This window comes from Notamacropus eugenii, chromosome 5, assembly GCF_028372415.1.
Source record: "Notamacropus eugenii isolate mMacEug1 chromosome 5, mMacEug1.pri_v2, whole genome shotgun sequence".
NCBI classification, from domain to species: domain Eukaryota; kingdom Metazoa; phylum Chordata; class Mammalia; order Diprotodontia; family Macropodidae; genus Notamacropus; species Notamacropus eugenii.
Window position 1 is genome coordinate 328,906,598 of NC_092876.1, and position 26,032 is coordinate 328,932,629.

At 38.6% G+C, this 26,032-nt stretch overlaps 1 protein-coding gene across 1 annotated transcript in view; it reads right to left on the bottom strand.

Annotated features, from left to right (window-relative positions):
* Nucleotides 1-26,032, bottom strand: part of MRAS (muscle RAS oncogene homolog) — a 112,836-nt gene that overhangs the window by 50,364 nt on the left and 36,440 nt on the right. The window contains exon 3 of the mRNA XM_072613553.1: nt 865-1,075. Within this exon, the coding sequence (XP_072469654.1) occupies nt 865-1,057 (193 nt within the window). The 5' untranslated portion in view covers nt 1,058-1,075. The remainder of the gene's footprint in view (nt 1-864; nt 1,076-26,032) is intronic.

The window sequence follows — 26,032 nt, forward strand, 5'->3', positions numbered from 1 at the left end:
TGAGAAAACTGAGGCACAGAGATATGAAATGGCTTGAACTAGGTCATAAAGGCAGTGGAACCAGATTTTGAATCCTGGCTACCCTAAATTCAAGGGTTTTTTCTACCATGCCATGATGGCTTTAATCTTAACCAAAACCCTTAGACTTTCCTCTATCTTTAAAAAAAAACAAAAAGAGTATATTTATGGGATCAAAGAATTAGAATTGAAAGGGATCTTTAGATGCCATCGAGCCCAACTTCTTCATTTTACAGATGAGAAAATTGAAGCTCTACTAGCTGTGTTTTGTACACTAAGATAACGTAGAGAAGAAATTTGATGAACTAGAAAATTTGTTTTTATTAAATGTTTGATTAATGTGTTTCTTAAAATGGTTACATCTCAAATTTGTAAGCTTCTTTAAAATTTTTTTTAAATAAGGTTTTGGTGGATAGCTCTTTTTAAAAATTCCAATAATTTCCCTGAAAATGCCTTCTTCTCCTCCCCCTTCCAGATAACCACCCCATAAAACAAATAGTGAGTTTTAAGGACAAAAAAAAAAAAAAAGAAAAGGGAAATATTAGCATAACAGATCATCAAATTTGGAAGCTTTTAAAGATAATAAATAGTTATAATAGGAAAAAAAGAAAAGAAAACTTGAGGTCCTAGAGAGGTTAAGTGATTTATATAGGTAGTAAATGGTAGAGCCAGGATTTGAACTCAGTATAATCCCATCAAGTTTAAACTGTGGCATGAAATGTTAGCATTTATACCTTTTCTCATTTATTTTTTCTCCCAGTTTGACTCCAAAAGCATTCAAAGCCAACCCCACTCCCTCCATCCCTAGGAGACCTCATGAAAAACCTTTTGTTTCCCAAGGCTTACCATCAAGGATGGCCCACTGGTTGTCAATTTCTGTGTGCTTCAGGTAAGAATCCTCAATAGTGGGGTCATAGTCTGGCACAAAGATCTTCTGGAAAAACTGGATGGTCAAGGCACTCTTGCCCACACCACCATCTCCAACCACCACCAGCTTGTATGTGGGGAGATTGTCACTTGGTACAGCACTAGTAGCCATGTTTCTGATAAGTCAGACCTGGAAAGGCAAGACATGTTGAATGAGACCAGCATCCTTAGTTTTCACACCATTCCCAATCCAACACAGGGGTTTGGTTGCCCCTCCTGGGTCTGGCCCCGGTAGGTAGCCTTCTTGTGAGAATGGCACCAACTCCTCAATCAAAAAATATTTATTGGGTGCTTAATATATTTAAGGCACAGTACTTGGTAGGGAATACAAGGAATTCATATACTTACAGTGAACACGACTGCAGTTATCCATTTTGACAACAATTTTAGTTTTATTTGATTTTTTAAAAATCTACCAGCCTATAAAACTTACCAACTCCATTCTCAGCAGATTTAATTAAACCCTGGTAGTTAATGTGTCCTGTGTGTTCTCCCTAGTATATTCTTTAAGATTATATAAGATGACACTCTAAACTATTACTTGGCATAGTAACATCAATAAGTAAAATTAATAGAGCACTGGATCTGAAAAGAAAAGTTTCAAAAAGCTTCCAGTGAACACACATATACAAACCTCTCCTTGCTCATTTAGCAATTTCTGCTTGACATTACCTGGTGGTTATTTTGTAACCTAAGAATGATTTAATAGCTCATTTTATTTCTCCCTCTCTACCCCAAAAAACAATAGAAGATACTCCTGCAATGCAGGGCGATTCTACATTAAGCAAACTCAATATGTAATAATCCAGGATTCATTAAAAATATATATTGCGAGTGATTACTTTCTTTATGAAAGAATCTTTTGCTTTACAAGGAAATTTGCTGCAGGGCTCTCAGGCTGGCCATACTAGAGACTGTGAGGAAATACAGAAGAAATTTGTAATTGACATGATGCCTGCCCTTGAGTTACTTATTGAGGCTCTTTGGGGGAAATAGGGCCAATACTCACAAAAAGAACATATCAAAAGGAAAACCATTCCTAAATGCAAGCTGTAAAACTGAAGAGAATTAGGTACATATGGTAAGTTCCTGGGTGATTCTAAAGTAAACGGTGAGAACGGCTTCCGAAAGTTAACAATGGGAGTTTCTGCCTTTGACAAAGATTTATCTGTACTGATATACAGGATTTTATGACTCATTAAAAAAAACAAAACCATGGATGATATGGGAGTAATTTGTTTCACAGGAACAATATTATAACAGGAGTACATTACTGCATGATGAAATCTCAGACTGTAAAAACCTCAGATAGGTGGGAAACAATATAATTTTTTATAATGATCGATCCAGTTCCTCTCTCCCCCTGTTTTATAGCTTCCTTTCCCTACATTTGGAAAGAAGGGACAATACGTGGTATACTCCAAACCCAAATCATATTTCCATAGCTATTTGGCTTCCCCTCTTCTGTTAACATGCTCTCCAGAGGGCCATGGCTACATACAGCAGGCCAGTCCTGAAAAGTCAAAGAAATTGATTAGCAGCACCCACCTGTCTGTTCTCTCTTCCACATGCAACCACCTGGCTCTGGTTGCCTCTTTTGTAGGAATCAGACCCATTTCCCACTTGATAGATTATCAAAGTATGTGAAAAGGCAGCTTTCAAAGGAAGAAATCCATGTTATCAATACTCAAATGAAAAAATTTCTCCAAATAACTGATAATGAAAGAAATATCAAAATTATAGGAAAAGGTGAGTCTGGGGAAAGTAGCATTATCTTCCCCTCCTCAGCACCTTTTGTGATTTGCTAACACAGCACAGTCACACTAAGCAAATTCCCTCACTGAGTCTGAAAATATATGTGTACATGTTTATATAATACACAATCTTGTGTATATACATATATGTATATGCTGTCCTATAATTTGAATCCATAACTTCTCTGTCAAGAGGGGGATAATATGCATTATTACTGGTTCCCTGGAATCAAGGCTGGCCATTGCATCAATGAGAGTTCTTAAGTCTTTTAAAGTTGTTTTGTCTTTATGATGTTGTTTTTACAGAAATTATTTGCCTGACTACTCACTTCATTCTTCATTTTATTCATGCAAATCTTCTGAGATGTTTTTTGTAACTGTCTCATCATTTCTTATGGCACAATAGTTTTTCCATTACATTCAAATATCATTAAGTTTGTCCTTCCCTAATCAATGAGTACCAGCTTGGGTTCTACTTCTTTGCCACTAGAAAAAGAGTCACTCTATTTTTGTAGATATGGGACTCTTTCTTTTTCTTTGATCTCTTGTGGCCATAGGTTCCAGTGGATTGTTGATAGATCAAAGGGTCAGTTTAGCAACTTTGGGGGCATAATTCCAAACGTTCCAGAATCGAAAGCTGGACCAATTCACCTCTCTACCAACTGGAACTCCTCTAACATTTCTTGTTTTCTCGTTTGGTCACCTGTAACAATCTGATAGGTATGAGGTAGAATCTCAGAGTTGCTTCAATTTGCATTTCTTTCAGTATTAGTTATTTGGAGAATTTTTTTCATTTGACTATTGATAACATGGATTTTTTCCTTTGAAAACTGCCTTTTCACATACTTTGACAATCTATCAAGTGGGAAATGGGTCTGATTGATCTATCTTAGAAATTAGACCTTTATCAGAGAAACTTGTTGCAAAGACTTCTTGCAACAAGCTCCCCCAGCTGTTTCCCTTCTAATCACAGCTGTACTGGTCTTGGTTATACAAAAAAAATTATGTAATAAAAATTTTCAAGTTTAACTTTTGTGATCCTTTCTATACCTTCTTTGGTCATGAACTGTTCCCCTATCCATGGTTGCAAAAGCTAATTTCTTATTTGCTCTTCTAATTTGTTTCTGATATGACCTTTTACGTCTAAGTTATGTATCTATTTGGAGCTTACTTTGGATTATAGTGTGAGGCATTGAACTGAAACTAATTTCCACCAGAATCCTGTCCAGTTTTCCCAGCAGCTTTTGCCAAATAATGACAGACTGGTCACTTTCCACCAATCAGAGAGTAAAGATAGGTGCCAAAGAACAAAGATACATCAGGGTTCATAAAAGTTAAGGGGGAGTTTTGTCATAAAGTATGATTAACAAGGTTATATTCAGACTCACTGAAAAACAAATTTCTAAGGAATGGCTCTCTAATGTATATTTAACTGATGTGTTTTTGAAAGCTGATGAAAATCAAACCATAAAATGCTTTTTTTTAAAAAAAGGATAATACTCCTTTAAACTCTACATTTGATAAGCTATGCCCCTAAAAGGACCTAGGCTGTATGATCATCTATTCAACTCTTCCTTTATACCTCCAGTAGCACTCTTTCAATAAGATCATCTAGTGGTAAAATCATCTCACCAACATTCTAAAGGAAACCATGGGATCCCATAACCCTACCTACTCTCCATTCAGAATCTCTTCCTGCTCAGTATTACACTTCCTTCATGACTAACACCTCATCCATCTACCTACCCAATTTTCCATTCTATGATTTCTGACCTCCAGATTCACCATTTTATGTACTAGACCTGCCACATTTTTATTTCCTATTACTCTCTCATCCTTATACACTCATGTCTACTCTCCCTGGGCCAATTTTCCACCAGCCACCCCTTCCACTGTATCTTTTGGACTGTTTCATTATTAACAGCTTCCCCTTCCTTTGTCCTTGATCCTTTTTCACTTATTTTACCTCCTCACATTCACTAAAACTTAACTGCAAATTCCCCATCTCTGGTTCCCCTCTCCAATGTTGACACTCCATTTCTCATTCCTACCTCAAAGGTTTGGAGGGGGGAAATCAGCATACCCTTTGCTCTCTCTTTCTACTGCGTTCCCTCTGTTATACAACTTCTTTTATGCCACCCTTTCCCTTGTCTCTGTCATAGCGACCCTTCTAGACACTTTTCTACCTTTCCTCCTCACTTTCATTCTTGAATCTCTCTTTTCTACCCCTTTCACAGCTACAAGGAGGGCAAGGGAGCTACAGCCTTGCCCTGGGCTGGAATGTGCTCAAGCAAAGGCCATTTAATGAGTACAGGAATACAAGAAGAAGGGAAGAAGGCTGGAGGTGGAGCTGGCTGGGTGATACCATGGTGAGGTGGAAAAGATGACAGAATGGTGAGAGTGGGCTTGGGGATGAAGGTAAGAGTGGGCTCCTGATGTTCCACCACTTCTTCCTCTTATCTCCCAGGGTTCCTTAAGGGTTGGAGGTAAGAGATAGGGAAGCCAGAGCGGACAAAGGCCACAGGAGAGCAAAGCTCTGGCCTAGTTTAGAAATGGGGTTAAGAAGCCCAGTCCTGCCCCTGTGAGCAAGTCAGTTCAGTGCAAATAGCCCTGGGCCCAGCTTGTAGTCACTCCCCCCTTCTACTTGTCTTAATGCATTTATTTGTTCTTTCATCTTTATTCATCTACTTATTTATCCTAGAATTTGGTTTTTAAAATGCTGAAATCAAAATAGGCATTTCCATATAAATAATAGAACCGAAAAAAGAGAATTGTATCAAAAATGGGGATGTACAGTTTTTTACTTTAAATATCAAAGCTGTCAAAGCTGTCCTATTTATAATTCTTTCTGAACTTCTTTTCTCTTTATTTTTTCCCCCTGGCCCAACCTGAAAGCAATGAGACTACCATAGTCTAGGGATTACAGTCCCATAATTGGGAAGGAGGACCCTTAAGATGGAGCATGACTGGGGAAGGAAGACAACCTAAGCCGCTGCTGAGGGGCTTGCCTCCCCATTGCAGGGGACTTTTCCTTAACTCAAAATTTTGTCCTCCCTTGCCTCTCATACTTTTCTGAGACTCAGCGTCATAGGGTGGGTAGAAAAACCAAGTTGAAAGTAAGGTCCACTGTCTTGTGAATTGACAGGAACAGAGACCAGGACGCCTAGGAAAGGGGAAAATGCTTTCTTTCCCAAGACTATGAGTTCTCAGTATGACCTGGATAGAAAGATACAGTTAGGGATGTGAATCCTTTCTTGCTTTCTAAATTTTGGCCTCTCAGACTGTTCAATTTTCCTCAATGGGGAGTGTGATGGAGTACAGGCAGAAAAGAGGAAGGAGGATGCGGGGCCAGAGCGCCTCTGAAAAGACTGAAACTTTGAACAAGGTCAATTTTTTGTTATCTGGTTAGGAATCAAGAGACCTGAGTTCCATTTCCTGACCTGACACTAACTCTTGACCTATTTCCAACTCAGTAAAATGAGGTGATTGATTGTATAAGGTGGTCTCTGCGATGAGACTTGGGCTCCATTTGATTGTATCTCAGCTGAATCTCAGATTTAGTAAGAGTTAAACGATCTTTCCTTTGTGTTCTTGGGCAAACAATTTCCTTACTCTGGGGCTCTATCTTCCTCTTTAAAGGGAGGGAGTTGAATTAGATGGTCCTTAGGGGCTCTCCCAACTCTCCCATGAAGCTTTGAGGGTTGAGATGGAATTGGCTTCACGTTCTCTTCAAGCACAATTGCTTTGAGGATTATCATTCCACTCCAGTAATTAGGCTTCTTGGAGGCCATGTATGAAGAAACAGCTGACCTTAATATATCATTATCAAGAACAAGTAGTTAAAACAAGAAGCTAACAGATGGTTTCCAGTCAAACTGGCCTGTTTTTCACGCAGAGCACTCCATCTACCATCTCCATGCCTCCTTAGTGGTGGTGCCCCATGTCTCTGTAGTGGTGGTGCCCCTTGCTTCTGCAGTGGTAGTACTCCATGCCTACACTGCATTCCCTCCTCACCTCCTCCTCTTGGAATCCCAACTTTCCTATTTCCCCTCACTACTAAAGTGCCTTCCCTTCAAATTATCTTATTTCCAATGAAGTTGACATATGTAATGCACTTTACAAACTTTGTGGTGCTATATAAATGCTACCTATTATTATTGATTATAAATATTTTGTGTATAACTATGTACATTATCTCTCCCCTAGCTACAGTGTATGTTCCTTAAGGGCAGGGACTTATTTCATTTTTGCCTCTGTACACCCAGCAGCACAGTACCTGGAACATAGCAGGTTCTTAAACGATTTTATTGTCTGGTTGATAAAACATTAAAGCATATCCTTAATGGGATCCAAAAAGACTCAGAAAAAACTGACTTTGTAGTTCAGAAAACAAACCAAAAAATCAAGTGAATGAGGCCAAAAGAACTTTTACCAATGACGTGGCCTAAAAAACATGGTTAAGAAATTGTATTATCAAAAAAAAGGTGAACCAGTCAAGGAATAAGAATGAATTCAAGAGGAATGGGGTAGCCCCAGTGCTGTATCAATATTCAGGAAATGTTCAAAGACCTATAAGGAAGCCTCCAGTATGTTAGGTAGATTCTCTTTGCAAGATGTATGGCTGGATGACAGGAAAGAAATATACAGGAAAAAAGGGAAGAATTGCTATCTCTACCAGTAGAAAGATCACTTCCATTGAGGGGGATCTTGGATAAATATCAAAGTAAGCATCCATTGGCCACCTGCTATGTCTTTAAATTACTGTCCAGTCCCCACACCCTCCCCTCCACCTCAGTGACCTCCTCAGTCTTACAGATGAAAGGAAAGACTGATAGAGGTGAAGTGATTTGCCCAAGAGGTCAGGCATGTTATATTAGGGAATATCTCAACCCAAAGGTCCATAACACCCACATAAGGAGTAATTGCTCCCACCTTGGTCCATTTGAGTGGAGATCAATAAATCAGAAGATAATCTAGGAGATAATGAAGGGTTTTAATAATTACCAGCTAGTGTGTTGCTGCCATGTGAATCATATTGGCAACCCAAGAGAAAAGCAACTGAAGAGGGGGGTCTAAAGGAGGGAGTTTTCTTACAATTTATCAAGCACACACTAAGAGCATAGCATGATGCTGGCTAGCTAGGAAGAAAGAGTTAGGAAAAACTGCAAGAATGAGCATAAAGGTGGAATTTGAAGGGTAACAGATTGGCCATTTCGATGCTAATTCTTGGTCTCCAAAAACATTTCCATTGACCTTTACTTAGGAGATAAGAGATCTTGTTTGGGAGACAAAGCTACAAGAGAACAGGGCATATTCATCATCCTCTGAGACTTGGTAAACAACCAGAGATTTCAAGGAAAATCAGGACATTTTCCCAGTAAAATGGAATGGGGGAAGGAGGTTTGGGTTTTTGTTGTTGTTGTTTTTAATTTGTTATGTTTTCTCTTTTTAATTAGTACCAAATTTCGCAAGGAAAGTGATTATGCCTGTAAAAATGTTTGACAGCCACTGTTTTCCAATTTATCATAAGTGATACCTAACGGAAACTGCTGCAAGTGAAGGGGTAAAATTTAGCAGCTGGTGGTTTTTATCTGAGCCACTTCCAGGAAGGCTAACAGGAACATACAGCACACTGCAATTCAACAAACATCTAATTGGTGCCTACTATGTGCAAGGTAGTACTGAGGATAAAATGAGGACAGAAAACAGTCCCTGCCCTGGGAAGGAAAGGGGGGGAAAGGGGGGGAAGAGAAGGGATAGTGGGAATATTTCCTAAGGCCCTGCCATACAGGCTGGGCTATCTTTTTCCTAGTGTCCAACCCAAAAGTAGTTAGGCTAGGTTTTCCTTTAGAGGGGCTAAAAATCGTTTTTAAATAAGACTTTATTGGCCCAAGAGACTGAAGTTTGAACCTTTGATGTAGCTTGCTGGTAGACCAAGCACCAAAGGAAGCCCATGTGGAGTCAGGTGTCTGACCAGCATGACCAACACAAAGGCAGGGAGTCAATGCCGTATCCTGGGTGAATATGCTTTCCAGGCTATAGCTAAATAATTGTCCTTTTGTTAACTGTTAGATATTAATTTTAGTTCCTGAATATGAAATACTATCCTGAGTCAGACCTAACCTACAACGGGTAATAAGATCAGAAAAAAAAACAAACAAAAAAACAACCAAACTACCTTCGATAGGAGGTGGTACCTGAGCTATGCTTTGAAAGAAGTTAGGGATTCTACAAGGCAGAGGTCAGTTAATACATTCCATACATAAAGGAGGGAAGCAGCTACATGGCACTTAGGTAGGGTAATGGATAGAGTGCCAGGCCTGGAGTCAGGAAGACTCATCTTCCTGATTTCAAATCTGACCTCAAATACTTACTAGCTGTGGGACTCTGGGCAAGTCACTGTTTACCCCAGTTTCCTTTTCTGTAAAATGATCTGGAGAAGGAAATGGCCAACCCCTCCAGATTCTCTACCAAGAAAACCCTAAATGGAGTCACAAAGAGTAGGACATGATTGAAATGACTGAACAACAACGATACATAAAGGAGCGCTTTGTCAAAGGCATAGAGGTGAGAGATGAATTGTCATAGGGGAATGTTAACAGTTACCAGGCCAGTATGTGGAAGGTGAGTGATCCAAACTAAGCCTAGAAAGGTAGATAGGATCTCAGCCAAGGAGTTTGTATTTTATTCCTTAGAAAAGTGGGAGCCACTGAAGACTTTTTAGGACGGAGCTGACCTGGCCAGATCTGTTTTAGGAATATCAGTTTGGCAGATATACAGAAGACAGATTTGAGAGGGAAGGGACTAGAGGCAGAGAGAAAGTTATTGTAACTGTCCAAGTAAGAGATGATGAAGGCTTAACTAGAATAAAGGCCGTGTGAGGGGAGAGGGGACAGATTCTAGAGAGTTGTAAAAGTAGGCTTGGCAAGACTTCAAAATCCAGTTTCATTGAATAGTAGGAAACTTAGCCGCACAGGAGTGTATGGTTGGTTCATAAGGCCCAAGCAAACGGAAGTACATGAATGGCTAGCATGCTTGTGGTCACTTCTATAAAAACAGTTTGCATTGCTAAATGACGGTTCCAAGAAACTCATTCCACCAGTACTCTGTGTTTGATGGTAGCCATTCAGTGAAGGCAAGCTTTAAAATATAACAGAGTAACCCATTCTAGTGATCCTTTAGAATGTCTTTTAGCCTCATCTTGTTGACCATTGAAAGATTCTCAGAATTGAAAATGATCTCCTTCATATAGAATATAAACAGAGCCTTAAAATGTAGCTAGTTGGTTCAGTGGATAGAGCAATGTGTTTAGAGTCAGGCAGACTCATCTTCATGAGTTCAAATACAGCCTCAGACACTTGTTAGCTGTGTGATCCTGGGCAAGTCACTTAACCCTGTTTGCCTCAGTTTCCTCATCTGTAAAATGAGCTGGAGAAGGAAATGGCAAACCACTCCAATATCTCTGCCAAGAAAACCCCATGTGGGGTCATGAAGAGTTGAATACAACTGAAATAACAGAACAGAACAAGAAGTTACACCAAACATCAAAACTGAAATGTCACAGCCAGTTCATCTAAATTCCCTAGGCTCTGGGTTTCTTAAGAGTCCATGAAGGTGTCTAAAAGAGCTAATTAGATTTGGAGTAGAAATCTCTGTTATACTACCAGTGTGATCTTGAAAAAGCTATATCTCTTTTGTTGGTATCAGTCTCCTCATCTGTACAATGAAGATATCAGAATAGATTATCTCAGGTCCCTTTCTGCTTTCACATTTTATGTTATTAATACAGTACCTCTTGAGAAAATGGAAAAAAAACAAGTGAAGTAAAAGAAGCAAGATAAAAAACAATACAAAAGCATATCTAAAAAACATGAGAAGGAAGAACAGATATGGACCAATATCCAAAGAAAATTTAAGAGATGGTAAACATACAAAACCAAAAAATTAAGGGGAGGATGAAAAACAGGAAAATATGAGATAGGATAAAATAAGGAATTAACTCAATTAAGAAAATTAAGGAGAAATAAAAAAATTGAATGTACCTTTAAAATACCTCAGCAGTTACTGGCAAAACCCCAAAGAAGTGAAAAATATTATAGCAAATTTATCAATGACTTAAAAAACCAGATTAATACAGGAGGAAATAGAATGGAAGCAAAGGCAAGAATTGAAACAGTTGAAATAAAAAGCTCAAAAATAACTCAACTGGAAAAAGACTTAAAAGCAATGCTATTGAAAATGATGGATGTATATGGCAGAACATGCAGAAAAAAGTCCTCAAATTACTACTGTTCGACAAAGAAGAAAAGAATTGGACGACTACATTTCAGGAAACGCCGCAAGAAAATTTCCCAGCACTATCAAAAACAAGCAGTACTCTGTAACTAGAAAGAATTCCCAGCAGACTAACAAAGAAAACTCAAATTTCGTCTCACCTAGGCAAACCATTAGCAAAATTCAGACATTCAATGAAAAAGGGAAAAAAATCCAACAATCAGTAGGAAGAAAAACATCAATTAACAAAAAAAATCAGAGTATTTCAAAGATTTTTCTTTTAAAAGCAGAAATGACAGCCTATGTATAATACGTAAACGTTAAAAACATGGGCCTAGCTAGATCCCAGAACCAATTTCCCAGCAACGTCAGCATTTAGGGTGAACAATTAAAACCACAAAACTTCAGAGAATTTTTGAATAAAAAAAAAAACCCAGACTTTAAAGGGCCTTTGAAATAGAACTGAAGAAATAGGAGAGTTTATAATGTAAGACAACAGATACTTTTTGTCAGTGATTAATTAGTTGTTAGATCCTCTACGTTGTGATAAAAGAAAATCACAGTATTATATTGTTGATATGTATATATGTTTATAATATATATATATATATGTATATATATATATAGTTATATTTGACAGTGTGATCCGTAAGATCATGAAGCATCAGATACAGCTGAATAACTGAATAACAAAAATTATATTTTTAAATTACTGGAAGATACAATATTTTAATCCAATGGTGAATGAAACTATTATTTTTGATAAGGGAGTGAGTATAAAATTTTGGAAAATATTATTTCATTAATAATACAAAATATTTGATTTTTTTCACCTGTATATCCTACCAGTTCCTTAAATTTAACCTGTCCAAAATGGAAACTCATCATCTTCCCCTTGAAATTTGACCCTCCTCCAAATTTCTGTGTCTTTGTTCCTGGCACCACCATCTTCCAAGTCATCCAGACTCATAACCTGGAATCACCTTTTGATTCTTCTCTGTCTTACACCCTTTTGATCAATACTTTACCAAGTTCTGTGGATCTACTTTACTATTCTCTCACCGTCAGGCCCTCTTTTCTACTACCGCACCCACCAAATTAGTTGACACCTCCATCTCCTCTCACCTAGACTATTGTAATGGCTTCTTAACTTGTGCTCTTATATCCATAAACTATCAGCTCTCTAATCCGATCTTCTCATTTCTGGTCAATTTTATTTTTTCCTGATGTCCTGGTGTGATCACATTACTTCTCCACTGACAATCTTTCATTGACTCCCATTGCCAAATATCCTGTAAAATCCAGATCCTCAAATTCAAGGTTTTCCACAGAACAGCCCCAATGTTCCCTTCCAGCTTTGTTTCCTGTTGCTTTCCCTTTCATGACTGTTAAATCCGACTGTTCTTTTCCTGTGAATATCCTATCCTCACCAATCTCCATGCATTTGCCCAAGCCAACACTCATGCCTGGAATGGACTCCTCTCCACAGGCCCCCTGGACCTATTCTGAATGTGGAAGTCCCTCCTTTCCTTCACAGACCAACTTAGGTGTTCTCTCCTCCATGAAGGCTTTCCTAACACCTCCACCTAGATAGCAATCCCTCTTGAAGTGTCCTCTCCTCTCCTTTGCATTGATGCTTGCCCATGTTATGATTGTTACTTCTATGTGTCCTTCCCTTACTCTCCCATTGGATGTTAAGTTCTTTGAGAAGACAGTCTGTGTCTTCTAGATAGCTGTGTAGATGTAGCATCCAGCATAGTAGGTGGCCTTTGAACTAATATTTCAGGCAGCTAAGTGGTGCACTGGATAGGGCCTGGAGTCAGGAAGACGAGTTCAAATCCAGCCTCAGACCCTCACTAGCTGTGAGACCCTGGGCAAATCATTTAATCCCATTTGCCTCAGTTTCCTCATCTGCAACATGAGGTGGAGAAGGAAATGGAAAACCACTCCTGTATCTTTGCCGAGAAAACCCCAAATGGGGTCACAAGGAGTCTAAGATGACTAAAAATGACTGAACAGCAACAAAATGGATATTTATGATGATTATTGCTAATGACAATAATTGACTTCTATGCAGTGGTTTAAAATTTACAAAGCTCTTCACATACTTTATCCCACTGGATCCTCCCAATATGCCATGAACTCTTGTCGATATTACTGTCCCTATTTTACAGATGTGGGAACTGATATTGACAGAGGTGGCTTCTCCTACAATCACAGTCAGTAAATATGAGAGGCAGGCTGGAACCCAGGTTTCTTCTGACAAAGTAAGCACTGTGCATTTCCCCTATACCATGTTGTTTTTCAAATTAGTAGCTGGTATATATAGTCCTTTAGGGTTTATGAAGGATTCTATATGGAGGGAGTCAAAAAAAATCTTTAGCAAGCTTTAATAGCTTGAAAATGCACTAAGATTTTTGGGACACTTTGTATATTATCTCATTGGATCATCACAACACCCTATGAGGTTTGTACTCTATGTATAATTATCCCAGTTAGACAGTATCAAGAAGCTACTGAAAATGGGGGAGGGGGTTGATGAATAATGATCAACAATGCTGTGCTTTGTGTCATGGACATCACTGTCATTCAGAATGGCTGCTGGTAGGAACGGGTCTGAGTGACAACTGTTCTATGTTTTGCTAACATCTGTTTCCACAGCAGCCTCTTTCTCTTTCTCCTGTCCTCATTTCCCCTCCCCCTCCTCTTTATCCAAACTGCTGCTGTGCAGAAAGCTCCCGTCCTCATCAGGGGACTAAAACTGCACCAGCAGTAGCCCATGTACCACTGGCAGGCAGTGAAGTCCATGGTGATGAAGTACTCCTATTTCCTCATCAACAATGTGGCATTGAGGGCTAAGTAAATGTTATTGATTGATTGGTAAAAATGTAAACTACTGCAATCATTTGTGGGAACAAACTGTTAACATGGAGTAAAGGTTACAATACTGAATATGTGTGTTCGTCCTTTGTTGCCAAAGAAGACCATGCCATCAGAGAAATAATGACCTGACTTGCAATTGACTTTGTTCTGAGTGAGGGAGGGCTGTGCAGGTCACCAGCCTCACTTCTCCTCCAGAGCCATCTGAATCCAGTGACCAGATATTCATCAGGATGACTGGAGATGATCCAGGATGAGGCAGTTGGGGTTAAGTAACTTGCCCAAGGTCACACAGCTAGTGAGATTTGAACTCAGGTCCTTCTGACCCCTGCACTGGTGCTCTATCCACTGTGCCACCTAGCTGCCCCAATACTGAATATACCTTTTGACTCGATGTACCCACTGATACAGCTAGGGCAGCTAGGTGGCACAGTGGATAGAGTACCAGCCCTAGAATCAGGAGGACCTGAGTTTAAACCTGACTTCAGACACTAAATAGCTGTGTGATCCTAGACAAGTGATTTTACTCTGTGTGCCTCAGTTTTCACATATGTAAAATGAGCTGGAGAAGGAAATGGCAAACCATTCCAGCCTCTTTGCCAAGAAAACTCCAAATAAGGTCACAGAGAGTTGGACATGACTGAAAAACAACTCAATGAGTGAACACCCATTTATAGGATTACTCTAAAAAAAGATAAAAACAATGTATAACAATGGAAAGAGCAATGGATTTGGATGCTGGTTCAGCCCCTGCTTCTCTTGTTTACCACTTGTGAGATCTTAAGCAAATCACTTAACTTCTCTAGGTGTTAGCTTCCTCATCTGTCAAATGAGGGTGTTGAACCAGATGGACTTTAAGGTTCCTTTCAGCTCTAAAGCTATCATCTATGAACTATCTGGCAAAAATACTCACATCTGACTTATTTTTAATAGCAAAACAAAAACTGGAACCAAACCGAAAGTCCAGTCATTAGGGAATAGCAGAATGTGTTGAGGTGTATCACCATAACAGAACCTGACCTTAAAATAATAAATGTGGAAGAATACAAAGAAATATTGAAAAACAAAGTGATGAAGAGTGAAGAAATCAGAAGTAGGAGGCCACACACACAGTGACTATTAAAAACAGTTTGATTTATATGCTAATATATTTATAATAATGTGATTATAAAATATAATAACAAGCAGACTTTACAAGTACATGAATTGAAAGCAGACCGGGAGATATTGAGTAATGCTATGCTTATTTTGTTAACAATTTTTATCTTTTTCTTTAATCAAATTGAAAGAGTTCATGGTTGGCTCTTTTGCTTTGTTTTATTTGGGATTTTATTCCTTGTTTTATTTATATGATTCATGTTTGTTATGTTTGTTATTAAGTTTATAGCACAGATTATTCTTAAAAGACAAACAAAAGTGAACTTTTGGAACACTCTATAATCGGTTCCTTAGCAACTATTCCTTTTCCATCCTACTTCTGATATTGCCCTAAGAATGAAGCCATTTATTATAACAGACCAGAGACTGTTTTCAAAAACACTCAACATTACTTCTAGAATAAACCATTAAAAAAATCTCAATGGAAAATGTCAGAGAAATAAGTGGATTGACCATAGTATCCAATCATTTGGCGCTTAGTTATAGCCAGTGGTATATTTTTTTTTTTGCATGATACAAATGGTAATTTTAATTTTCTTATGTTAATAAGAAAGCACAGTTTGCTACAGGTAGCCCTTAACATCCTTCATATCAGATTTATAATTTGTTACACATCTTGGCAGTTCAGCAAATGCCCTCCATCCTGGTAAAAAAAACAATTGTAAAATGTTATTCGCTTAGAACAGAAACTAACTTTGTCTACATTTAAAAAATGACAGAATTTTAATGTAAGCTTATTTAATTCAGGTATATAGAATTTTACATGAACTTAAGAGGGATGAAAATATTGAAAGGATGAAAAATATAGAAAATCATTAGTCAGCCAGCGGTATATTGGTAAATGTTTAACTAGCAGTTCCCAAGAATCATCTCTGGTTGTCCTGATCTGTGTCTGGCCCCTGGGCCCAGATGGCTCTGGAGGAGGAAGTGAGGCTGGTGACTTTGTACAGCCCTGCCTCACTTAAATCCAATTCAATTGCATATCATGGCATCACCTTCCAGATGTCACGGTCCTATAGACAAGCTACAACAACAACAAACATCTCTCAAAAGGGAAAACTGTATACATGACACATTTTTTACATTTATTCACTGTTCTCAATATTTCATCACTTTCTTAAATCTAAACTTATCAACAAAACAATGAATCAAGTCCTGATTTGTAGCATATTTCCAAGGTGGAAATACACTGAAAAGCTGACTCCAGTAAATCACAGATTATCTAACCTATCTGTAGTGTTCATTTTGAGGTGCATGTTGTTCAGTCGTGTCCAACTCTTCGTGACCCCATCTGGGACTTTCTTGGCAAACTTGCCCCAACTAAAGTTCAGTTGTTTCACTCCTGTCCAATTCTTCATGATATTGCTTTGTCATTTCCTTCTCCAGCTCATTTTACATGTGAGGAAACTGAGGCAAACAGTTAAGTGACTTGCCCAGGATCCTATAGCTAGTAAATGTTTCAGATATAACGTCTTATCTCCTTGACTAGACCCTGAACCCTCCTTCTCTGAGAGCTGCATGGTTTTACTTTGGCAGTGAAAAAGCCCAGCACAGGGTGGGTCATTTAGCTGAAGTGATAACAATCAGGCAATCTGTAAGCATTTAATAAATATTTCTACTAAAATAAAAGAAAAGAAGTGTTCGATGGCTCAGGTACTTTTCTTCCAGAGTCAAGAGGATGGAGTAGGTGATCTCCAGAGACTGGAAGGCCTCTTAACCCTAGAATTTTATGATTCCAAATAGGATCATTCTTTGAAGTCATCCTTGACCTTGAGCTTTTCTCAGTGTTTGCCCTCACTCCAACACCTTTTGATATCAATCAAATGCCTTTTTCTACAAGCCTTTTGATGCCTCTACCATGTGCTAGGGAAACTGAGTCAAAAATTAAACAATCTCTGCTAGAAAAGAGTTTATAGCCTATCATGTGAAAAAACATTGTTGTTTAGTCATGCAGTTGAATCTGACTCTTTGTCATCGGTTCCATGCAGTTTTCTTGGCAAAGATACCATAGCGCTTCCTATTTCCTTCTCCACTGGATTAAGGCAAATAGAAGTTAAGTGACTCACCCAGGGTCATATGGCTAATAAGTGTCTGAGGTTGGATTTGAACTCAGATCTTCTTAACTCTGGGTCTAGTTTTCCAACCACTGAACCACCTAACTGCCTCCTATACACATATATAAGTATAAACAAAATACATGCCAAGTAAGTTTCTTCTCAACAGATGTTAGAACAAATGTGTTGGCATACTTCACCTAAAATTTCCCTGATGGATGCCATTTCAATTCAAGGGATATTAAGTCCAGCGTTGTGCAAGGTACTGCATGGCGAACTGGGGTTACACAGACTACCCCCCCAAACCTCCCAGTCCCCTGCCCTCAAGGAACCTCCATCCTACTGCTCTCTAACATTATCATTGACACATTATAGCTGAAACCCAGAAGAAGTCAAGAAACAGAATTCAAATGTCATTCAGTGGATGGCCCATTAATAACATTTTTGCTACTCAGTTCAATAATCATTTCTTGAGTGCTGGAAGTGCTAAGCCACCTGAAGGGAAATGCTTTGAGCAAATCTCTGTAAGAGGTAACCTTGATGGCACCGCCCAGCTGTTTACCAATCACTTTGTTTTTCTGGAGCCAAACTGATCAGTAGGGATTTGTTAAGAACTTGCTATGTGCTAGGTACTGTCCTAAGTGCTGGGGATTCAAAGGGAATACAGATCCTACCCTCTAAGAGCTCATATTCTATATTAGTATATATTACATTATATTATACTATATTACATCCTACATTAGTATATACTATATTAGCATATAACATATTAGAATGCCAGTCTCAGAGTCAGGATGATCTCTTCAAATCTGGCCTCAGACACTTACTAGCTGTGTGATTCTGGCCAAGTCAATTAACCCTATTTGCCTCAGTTTCCTCATCTGTCAAATTAGCTGGAGAAGGAAATGGCAAATCACCATCATGGACAGGACTGAAACAAATGAACATTAGTTGGGGCAAGGGTAAAAGGGAATATGGAAGTAAGGAGGAAGGAAGCTGGAAAATGCCTCATGTAGAAGATGAGCCTTGACTCTGCTACTGGCATAGGTTGCAGCTGGTAGATCACTTGATTCTAGGGGTTTTGAGCTGTAGGAGGGCTAACTGGATATAAGCACCCTACATTAGATCCAGCAAGTCAAAGCTTATGAATCAAACAGCAAGGAGACTGGGACTGTGAGGAGCTGCTGTTGTATTTCCAGTCTGAGCAAAATAGAGAAATTCCTTCCTTCCTTACACTATCCTCCCTTCCCCCAAAGGCAAGAGGATGGGGGATGGATGAATGTTAAGCTCATTCTTCAAGGAAGCCAGAAGTGGGAGGTGAAATGGGAGAACATTCTAGGCATGCTGGCCGGCCAATGAAAGGCCACTAACTCAGGAGTTTGAGTGTGGTGTGAGAGGAATCCCAAGGAGGCCAGTTAGGCTGGGTATGCCTGTACTAGCAATTGCTTTGGACTGGGACATTTGCCAGGGTGGGGTGTCTGTTTGTTGGAGGGTAGATTCTGAAACTTTTTTGTTTCCCCCCAAAAAAGGATGGTGCTAGCAACCTAGGCCTCTAGCTCAGCTCAACTCTTTCATTCTAATCTTGCTTTCTTCTTCCATTGCTAGTACAATTAAATTTTTTTTTATGATCTTCACATCCCAGCTTGAACCATTCATTCCCTTGACCTCCTCTCCCACAAGCACATAAGAGTGCAATGATTTCACTCACATCCTTAAAGGCTTTGCTGATTTTGAAAATCCTTTTCAGATTTGATTTCCAACAACACTGCAAATACCTTGCCAAGTATTTCATGTACTGGTATTAAAACTGACTTTTTATATAGACCATTAAAATAAAATCCTGTAAATTACTGAAGTGACAGGTTAGTGGGGTGAATGGGAGTACTGTGGAGTGAAGGGACGAAAGAGAATTTAGGGAGTACCTCATGAAGCAGTCAAGAGGTTCCCTAGATATTTGTCTGCCAGGCTAGTCTATGGGAAATAGGTAAGTTTGGAGACGATCTTCTTGGTACCTTTGCCAGGAGCTGGCCTGGCTATTTAAGGGAGTCAAACTAGGGAATGAAACTGGCATGTGACCGTTTAACATTCTGCCAAATGCCCGTGTTTGCTCAGGCTAACCTGTAGTTAGTGAGGAGCAGAGAGTAAGTGTATGGTGAGCATGTGTGAAAGAAGCGTTTAAAAGCATTACTTTAAGAAGGGAGCTGAGGTCCTCAACCAGTCTGCCAAAGGGGACTATGACACCAAAAAAGCTAAGAATTCCTGCCTGAACTAGATTATCCTAAAACTAGATTGTCTATAAGGTCCCTTCTACCTTGAAGAGTCTATGGTTCCATGAATTACAAGGTAGACAGGTTCTTACTAATACACCCCAGAAACTGTTCCTGCCTGAATGCAATAAAGAGGGTTGAAATTTAACTTTTTTCTTTCCTTCTTCAATTAAAACATCAATGAAGTCTGCCTTTAAAATTGCCATTCTCTCCCCACCCCTATTCCTACTGATGGTCATAATTGAAAATCTGTTATCTCAGCTGCACCCCCAGATCTCTTAAGCTAAATGCTAAGAAGGGCTGAGTACTGTTAAGTGAATGCAATGGCTGTCCGAAGCTGTTAAAGACAATTCAGCGCATGTGCCTTTTCCATCAATAACTAAATGACTTGACATTTTTATTATTTTGGATTTACTGAGCAATATTCTCAGAGCCTTTAATGAGAGCAGCTGCCAAATTCAGGTCAATTTCACTTTGAACCTTCATTCAGGTCAGTTTACAAGTCAAGAAACTGATAAATTGGGAAAGCATTGCAGTTTTGCTACTGGAGTGTCTCACATATATTCATTTTTTCCAGGTTATCCTTCTCTCTTCCCGACCCAAACTCTTGCTTCTTGTCTTGGGGAGGAGTCAAAAAGCACCGCCAAGTGAGGTGAAGAAAAATCCCAGACTAAACATAATGGACAAATGACTTTCTGTCCCTGGTCCACACTTTCCTCATTTATAAAAAGAGAGGATTATCATACTTAATATTTTCTAAGATTCTTCCCATCTACCAATCTGTGATCCTACAAAATTAACTAGTCTAACAGTTGCCTCTTCCCTCACCATGATGAGACTGGCACAGTGGAAAGAGCTCTGGATTTAAATCAGAAGACTTGGGCTTGAATTCTGGTTCTGCTGTTGCTATATGTATTACCTTGGACAAGTCACATAACATCTTTGGGTCTCAATTTCCTTATCTGTAAGAAAAGGGGATTGAAACAAAGTCCCAAAGTCCTTGCAAGTTCTAACATTCTATGATTCTTAATTTAAAAATTGAACAATATTTTCTATTTTATGACACACAAAAAAATAAAAAATCCTAAGATTAGTTGCGTTGTTTGTGACTTGGATTTAGCTCTTAATTTTTTTCTTTCTGTTGGTTAGTGGCCCTACATTTTAAAAGTTTTTTCATTTCTGCTTTAAGAGCTCTATCAAACAACATAAATGATTTATTGAAACTGAAATGCTGCACACAACTGATAACAAGAAGTTAGTTTATAAAACCATAATAATATTTTCCTGAGTTCTCCACAGGCTTTTAAACAGAGACCATATTCATCTTTACCATCTGTCTCAGCCTATCTCAACAAGTCTGATAATGTGGCACTTTTAGCTAATGAGCTCTTCTGAATATCTGGAACAATGGCCTACTCATTGGGACCCCACACATATTTAGTGGGGTCAGTAAACATTCTTCAGGAAATAGTAATTAACTAAATGGTAGTATCAATAAGTGTGTCAGTTATAGAATCAGAGGACCTAGTTTTAAATCCTAGCTCTGACACTATCTGGGTGATATAAGGAAAATATTCAACTTCCCTGGGCCTCCGTATCTGTAAAATGAGGATGGTGGATTAGATAACCTTTAAGTTCCCTTTTGGTTCCATACCTATGATGTAGAGTATTCTGCATTCCTGTAATTTATCCCCTTCTCACCTCTGCCTTTTAAAAATCTCCAGTTTTCTTTAGGCCTTTAATGATTGTTCCCAGTCACTAGTGCCTTTCTCTTCCTCATTACTTAGAATTTATTTTGTAAATATATTTACATATGCAAATGATGTCTCTTTCCCACTCCTGTATCTTCAAATGCTGAGCAAACACATAGCAGGCACTTAATAAATGTTGTTGATCTGATCCTGTACTCTTACGATTTAACATGTTTATTTATCATGTAGCACATAATAATATATTCCTTGTAGTCAGGAAGACTCATCTTTCTGAGTTCAAATCCAGCCTCGGACACTGACTGGTTGTGTGACCTTGGCAAGTCACTTAACTCTGTGTTCTTCAGTTTCCTCATCTGTCAAATGAGCTGGAGAAGGAAATGGCAAACTACTCTAATAGCTTTGCCAAGAAAACCCCAAATGGGATCATGAAAACTTGGACACAACTGAAAAATGACCAAATAACAATTGCACATAATATTAACAAACACTATTATGTAGCATATACAAGACAATATAAAATTACAAAAAAGAATAATGCATAGTTGGTGCCCTCAAAAAACTTGTCATCCAATTGGTGGGAGGACTAGGTATATGTTCACGTACATATAAACATATATGCATACTTTAGATACATATAACATTTCATATAGATATAAAATATACTTGTATATAGTATACATAACATATAAGATATATATAATATACTTATATGTAGTATACATAATATATAGAGATATATCTACAGATATAAATATAGTACACACTTGTATAATACACACATATATAGATATAACATACACTGTATATACACTTCAATACTCCAAGATATGAATGCAAATAACTTTGATATGGGGCAGAATGTGGTAAGTACAAAGGAGGGGTCCAAAGTGATATAAGAAATTTGAGGAGGGAGACAAGTCCAACAGCTGGAAAAATAGAGGGGAGGGAAATCAGGTGAAGTTTCATGGAGGAGACAGCAGCTAAGTTGATCAATGAAAGATGGGAGGGCATCTATTCCAGTCAAAAGAGATAGATGACTGTGCACACAAGGGCATAGAAAAAGGAAAGGCAAAAGGAATGGTAAATAACACAGCCAAACTGGAACACATAATATGTGAATGGTAGCAGCATGAGATATGGTATACCCGATTGTGAAGGGTTTTATCAAGATCAGGAGATTAAACTTTATGCAATTAGCAATGAAGAGCCACAAAAATCCTTTTAATTATCTTTTAATAATTCTTTTAGTGGATCTGCAAAAGATCATCCAGATTGATCATCTATTTGACTAAATTTTCTTAAAGGATTATGGGAAAATGAAATACAAACCACACACTGATACACAGAATACTTCTTGCAGAGAAAGTTAATGTTTAGATGTGATTTTTATTACACTTTGGGGTCAAAAATTTTTTCCATGAATATATATCTCAGAAATTATAATGGTTTGCAGTTCTAGTTCCTTTCTGCTTCTCTGTGATCTCCACTGCCAGATTCCCACCCCATTCCTTTGTGCTGCTTTCCCTGGGTAGAATTCTGACCCAGACTTGTCCAGCACAAGCTCATCTTCTCATGTTTTCCACCCACGTTAATCCATCTTCTCATTCTTTCCACCTGCATTACTCTTCATATCTCCCCCCTTCCCTCACTTTGGAGACAAGATTCCTGCCCTGTATGTTGGCACCAGCGGTAAACCCAGACCAGCTCAGTTTAACACTACAACTCCAGATTCCATTTCCTTGTTGGACCCAAACACTTCTTCCACTGATTCCTAACTGTCTCAGTAAGAACACCCACTTCCCCCTGCATAACATACAAGATTTCTTCTCCATCAAATATTGTTGCCTGGCATCTCATGTGGATGTAAGAGGCAAGGAGATCATTCTTTTTCTGCAGATGCTATGCATTTCCTGGAGATCCATAATGTACATTTTCATTATTTTTATCTTTTAATGCAACTGGCTCTTTCTGTTTCTTGCTTTCTCCTCTACTGTACCTTTGCAAGAAGTCATCAGAATTCTTTGGAATCTGGATGCAGGCTTACCCTGACTTCTTGGCACTATGTTTTGTGTTCTTCCCTCTTAATCCTCTGCTTTTTTATTTCTACGAAATACATTCCTTCCATTGAAGTTGGGCCAGTCATATCTGGCTGTGCTGGTGGAAGCTGCTCTACCAGGAAGACTAGCACTGCCTCTGTTATGGACTTTCTTCAGAAAAAAAGGGCTTTCAAGGTAGAATATTTGATGTTAAGCTAAGCGAGTGCACCCTGAGTGAGAAGGGCTCCTTCTGGACCTGTATTAATGACCTGTATTAATCAGCAGCCTAAATAAAGGAAGCAGAACAGTAGACAAAGAACTGGTTCTTGAGTCAGAGAATCTGGATTCAAGTCCTGTCTCTGAGGTTCACTACTGGGGCCTCACTTTTCTTCCTTGTAAAATAGGGGGTGGGGAAAAAGCCTGTGAGGTCCCTTCCAACTCTAACTCTATGATAGCAATTTCTTCTGTAAACTTTTAATTGCTTAACCAAATAAACAAATGAATGAGTAATGAATAAACAAACAAATGAATGGATAGATAGATAGACAGACACACACAGACAGACAGACAGACAGACAGACAGACAGACAGACAGACAGATAGATAGATAGATAGATAGATAGATAGATAGATAGATAGATAGATAGATTTATAGATAGACAGACGGACAGTGACAAACCAATCCGGGTCTCTGGTACCGCCACTAGAGGCTTCAGCGAAAGCAAACCATGCTACAGAAAGTTACCAGAGGGTAACTTAAGTCTGTCTTGCCACATAAAAAAAGGATCAATGGAAGAATGCTAGGTTCGATGACAGAGGTCATAGGTTCAAATCCCAGCTCTGACACTTCAGACTGATATGTCCTTGGGACAAGTCTCTCTGGTTCTCAGTTTCCTCATTAGTCAAATGAGAAGAAGGTTGGATGTGTGATCTATTGGATCCTGATCAATGTAAATTGGTGCCGTCCAGCTCTGAATCCAGGATCCTATGATGTACACCATCCTGACATTTTGATTGATTCTTACTTCTCCCTAAAACTGGGGCTAACATTATCTGTCTAAAATTCAGAGCAGTAGACTTTGTATCAATCAATCAAAAAACATTAATTAAGTGCCTACTACATGCCAGGTACTATACTAGGGATATAAATAGAAGGGATGAAATCTGTGCACATCTACTTCAGAAAATCCTCTAAAAATCATGAGTGTATGGGTGGAATTGAATTCCTGTCTCCCAAGAATACTCTATGTCCCATAGGATCATAGAGCTAGACCACAGAAGCCATCTGGTCCATTTTATAGAAGGGAAAACTGAAGGTCAAAGATGTGACTACCTGCTCAAGATCACAAGGCACTCAGCAGTAACAGCGACATCTAGCATTTCTATAATCTTAACTCATTCCATCCTCATAATCACCCTTGATCATAAATGCTATTATTATTAACACATGAAGAAAATAAAGATGATAGAAATTAAGTGGCTTGCCCAAGGTCACACAGCTAGTAACCATCTGAGAAGAGATTTGAACCCTTGTCATCCCAACTTCTATGGCATAGGGTCCTAAGATAATATACAATTACCCAATTCCTCATATGTTTCCTTGGCACTCCTACCTGTTGGCCTCTTTCTTCCTGCTTGATCCAATTGGCCTACTTGGGGTATGTGATAAGGTAGTAAGAGACTAGGCTTGGAAATCCAAAGACATGAGTTGCAGACTTTGTTCTGCCCTTGATTGATTTCAATCCTTGGCAAAATCCTGGTCTCCTCAGTAGCCACAGCTACTGAAAACCCAGAAAAGAAAGTTCTTGACACTAAAACTTAACACTTTTACACTGTCAAGTGGTTTCAGCATCAGAAACAGACATGTTTTTATCAATAGAAATCACACTAAAAAAGATGTGCTACCACTGACGTTTTCCTTATAGCCTAAAGACTACGAGGCCTTTCTATCTGACTTACAGCTGAAATCTCTTATAGGCCTTGTCTCCTCCTATTCAGACACAAGTTCCTGGAGAACAAGGATTGCCTTGATTTTCTATTTGTAGCCTGAGCAATGAACACAGTGCTTTGTACGTAATAAATGTTTAATAAATTCTTTCCCATTAATTAACTCATTCTAATGCAAACAGAAATAAACACCAGGCTTTAACTAGAACATATGACTTTTCCAATAGCTGCCATAGTTTGAGAAACCAAAGGCCAGGCAACTGGATGCTTTTTAAAAATAACTGAATGTTCTTTCAGTAAAAAGGTGGCAGGCTTTGAGTATGGAGTGCTGTGTGAAAGAGTCATTTTAATGGTTATTTTTCCTTAATGGCTTTTCTTTGTAAGGAGGAGCAAGGAAGATGATATACCTGGAAATGACCATGATATAAAATCAAAAAGCATCAATAAATCTTATTTTTAAAAAATGGAATGTAGATACATTAAAGCCTAGGGATGCAGTGGTTCCCAAGGTAGCTGCTCACACTAAGAGAAGCACAATTTGGGGAATATAAGAAGGATTTTTACTTATTTGGATAATGGAATTCCTCTGCCTTGACTCCCCCCCTCCCCAATTTTATTATGACTTTGGCTATAAGCATGTAGTTTGAGCAGCCTGAGAATGAGTGGATGTTCCCATGTATGATGTAGGTCAGTGAGGAAATGGGTTTTCTTAAGACAATTTTTTCAGGAAGACATCTATTTAGTTTATTGCTGGATATCCGCAGTGTACATTATTTAAATGGTACTCTCAGATAGTAAGCCAACTAATGACTAATAGTAATCAAAGTTGCCATGTGTGTATTTCCATTAAGTACATAAGTAGAAAATCACCTGGGAGCTGTTTGCTTTCAGTGCTTCAAGTTATTTATTTATAAAAAGAACTTTGTCTAAATTTCCCTTAGTATCTTAAATAGTACTTTGCACATAGCCAGTGCTCAGTGTTGATTCCTTGAACTGAATTATGCA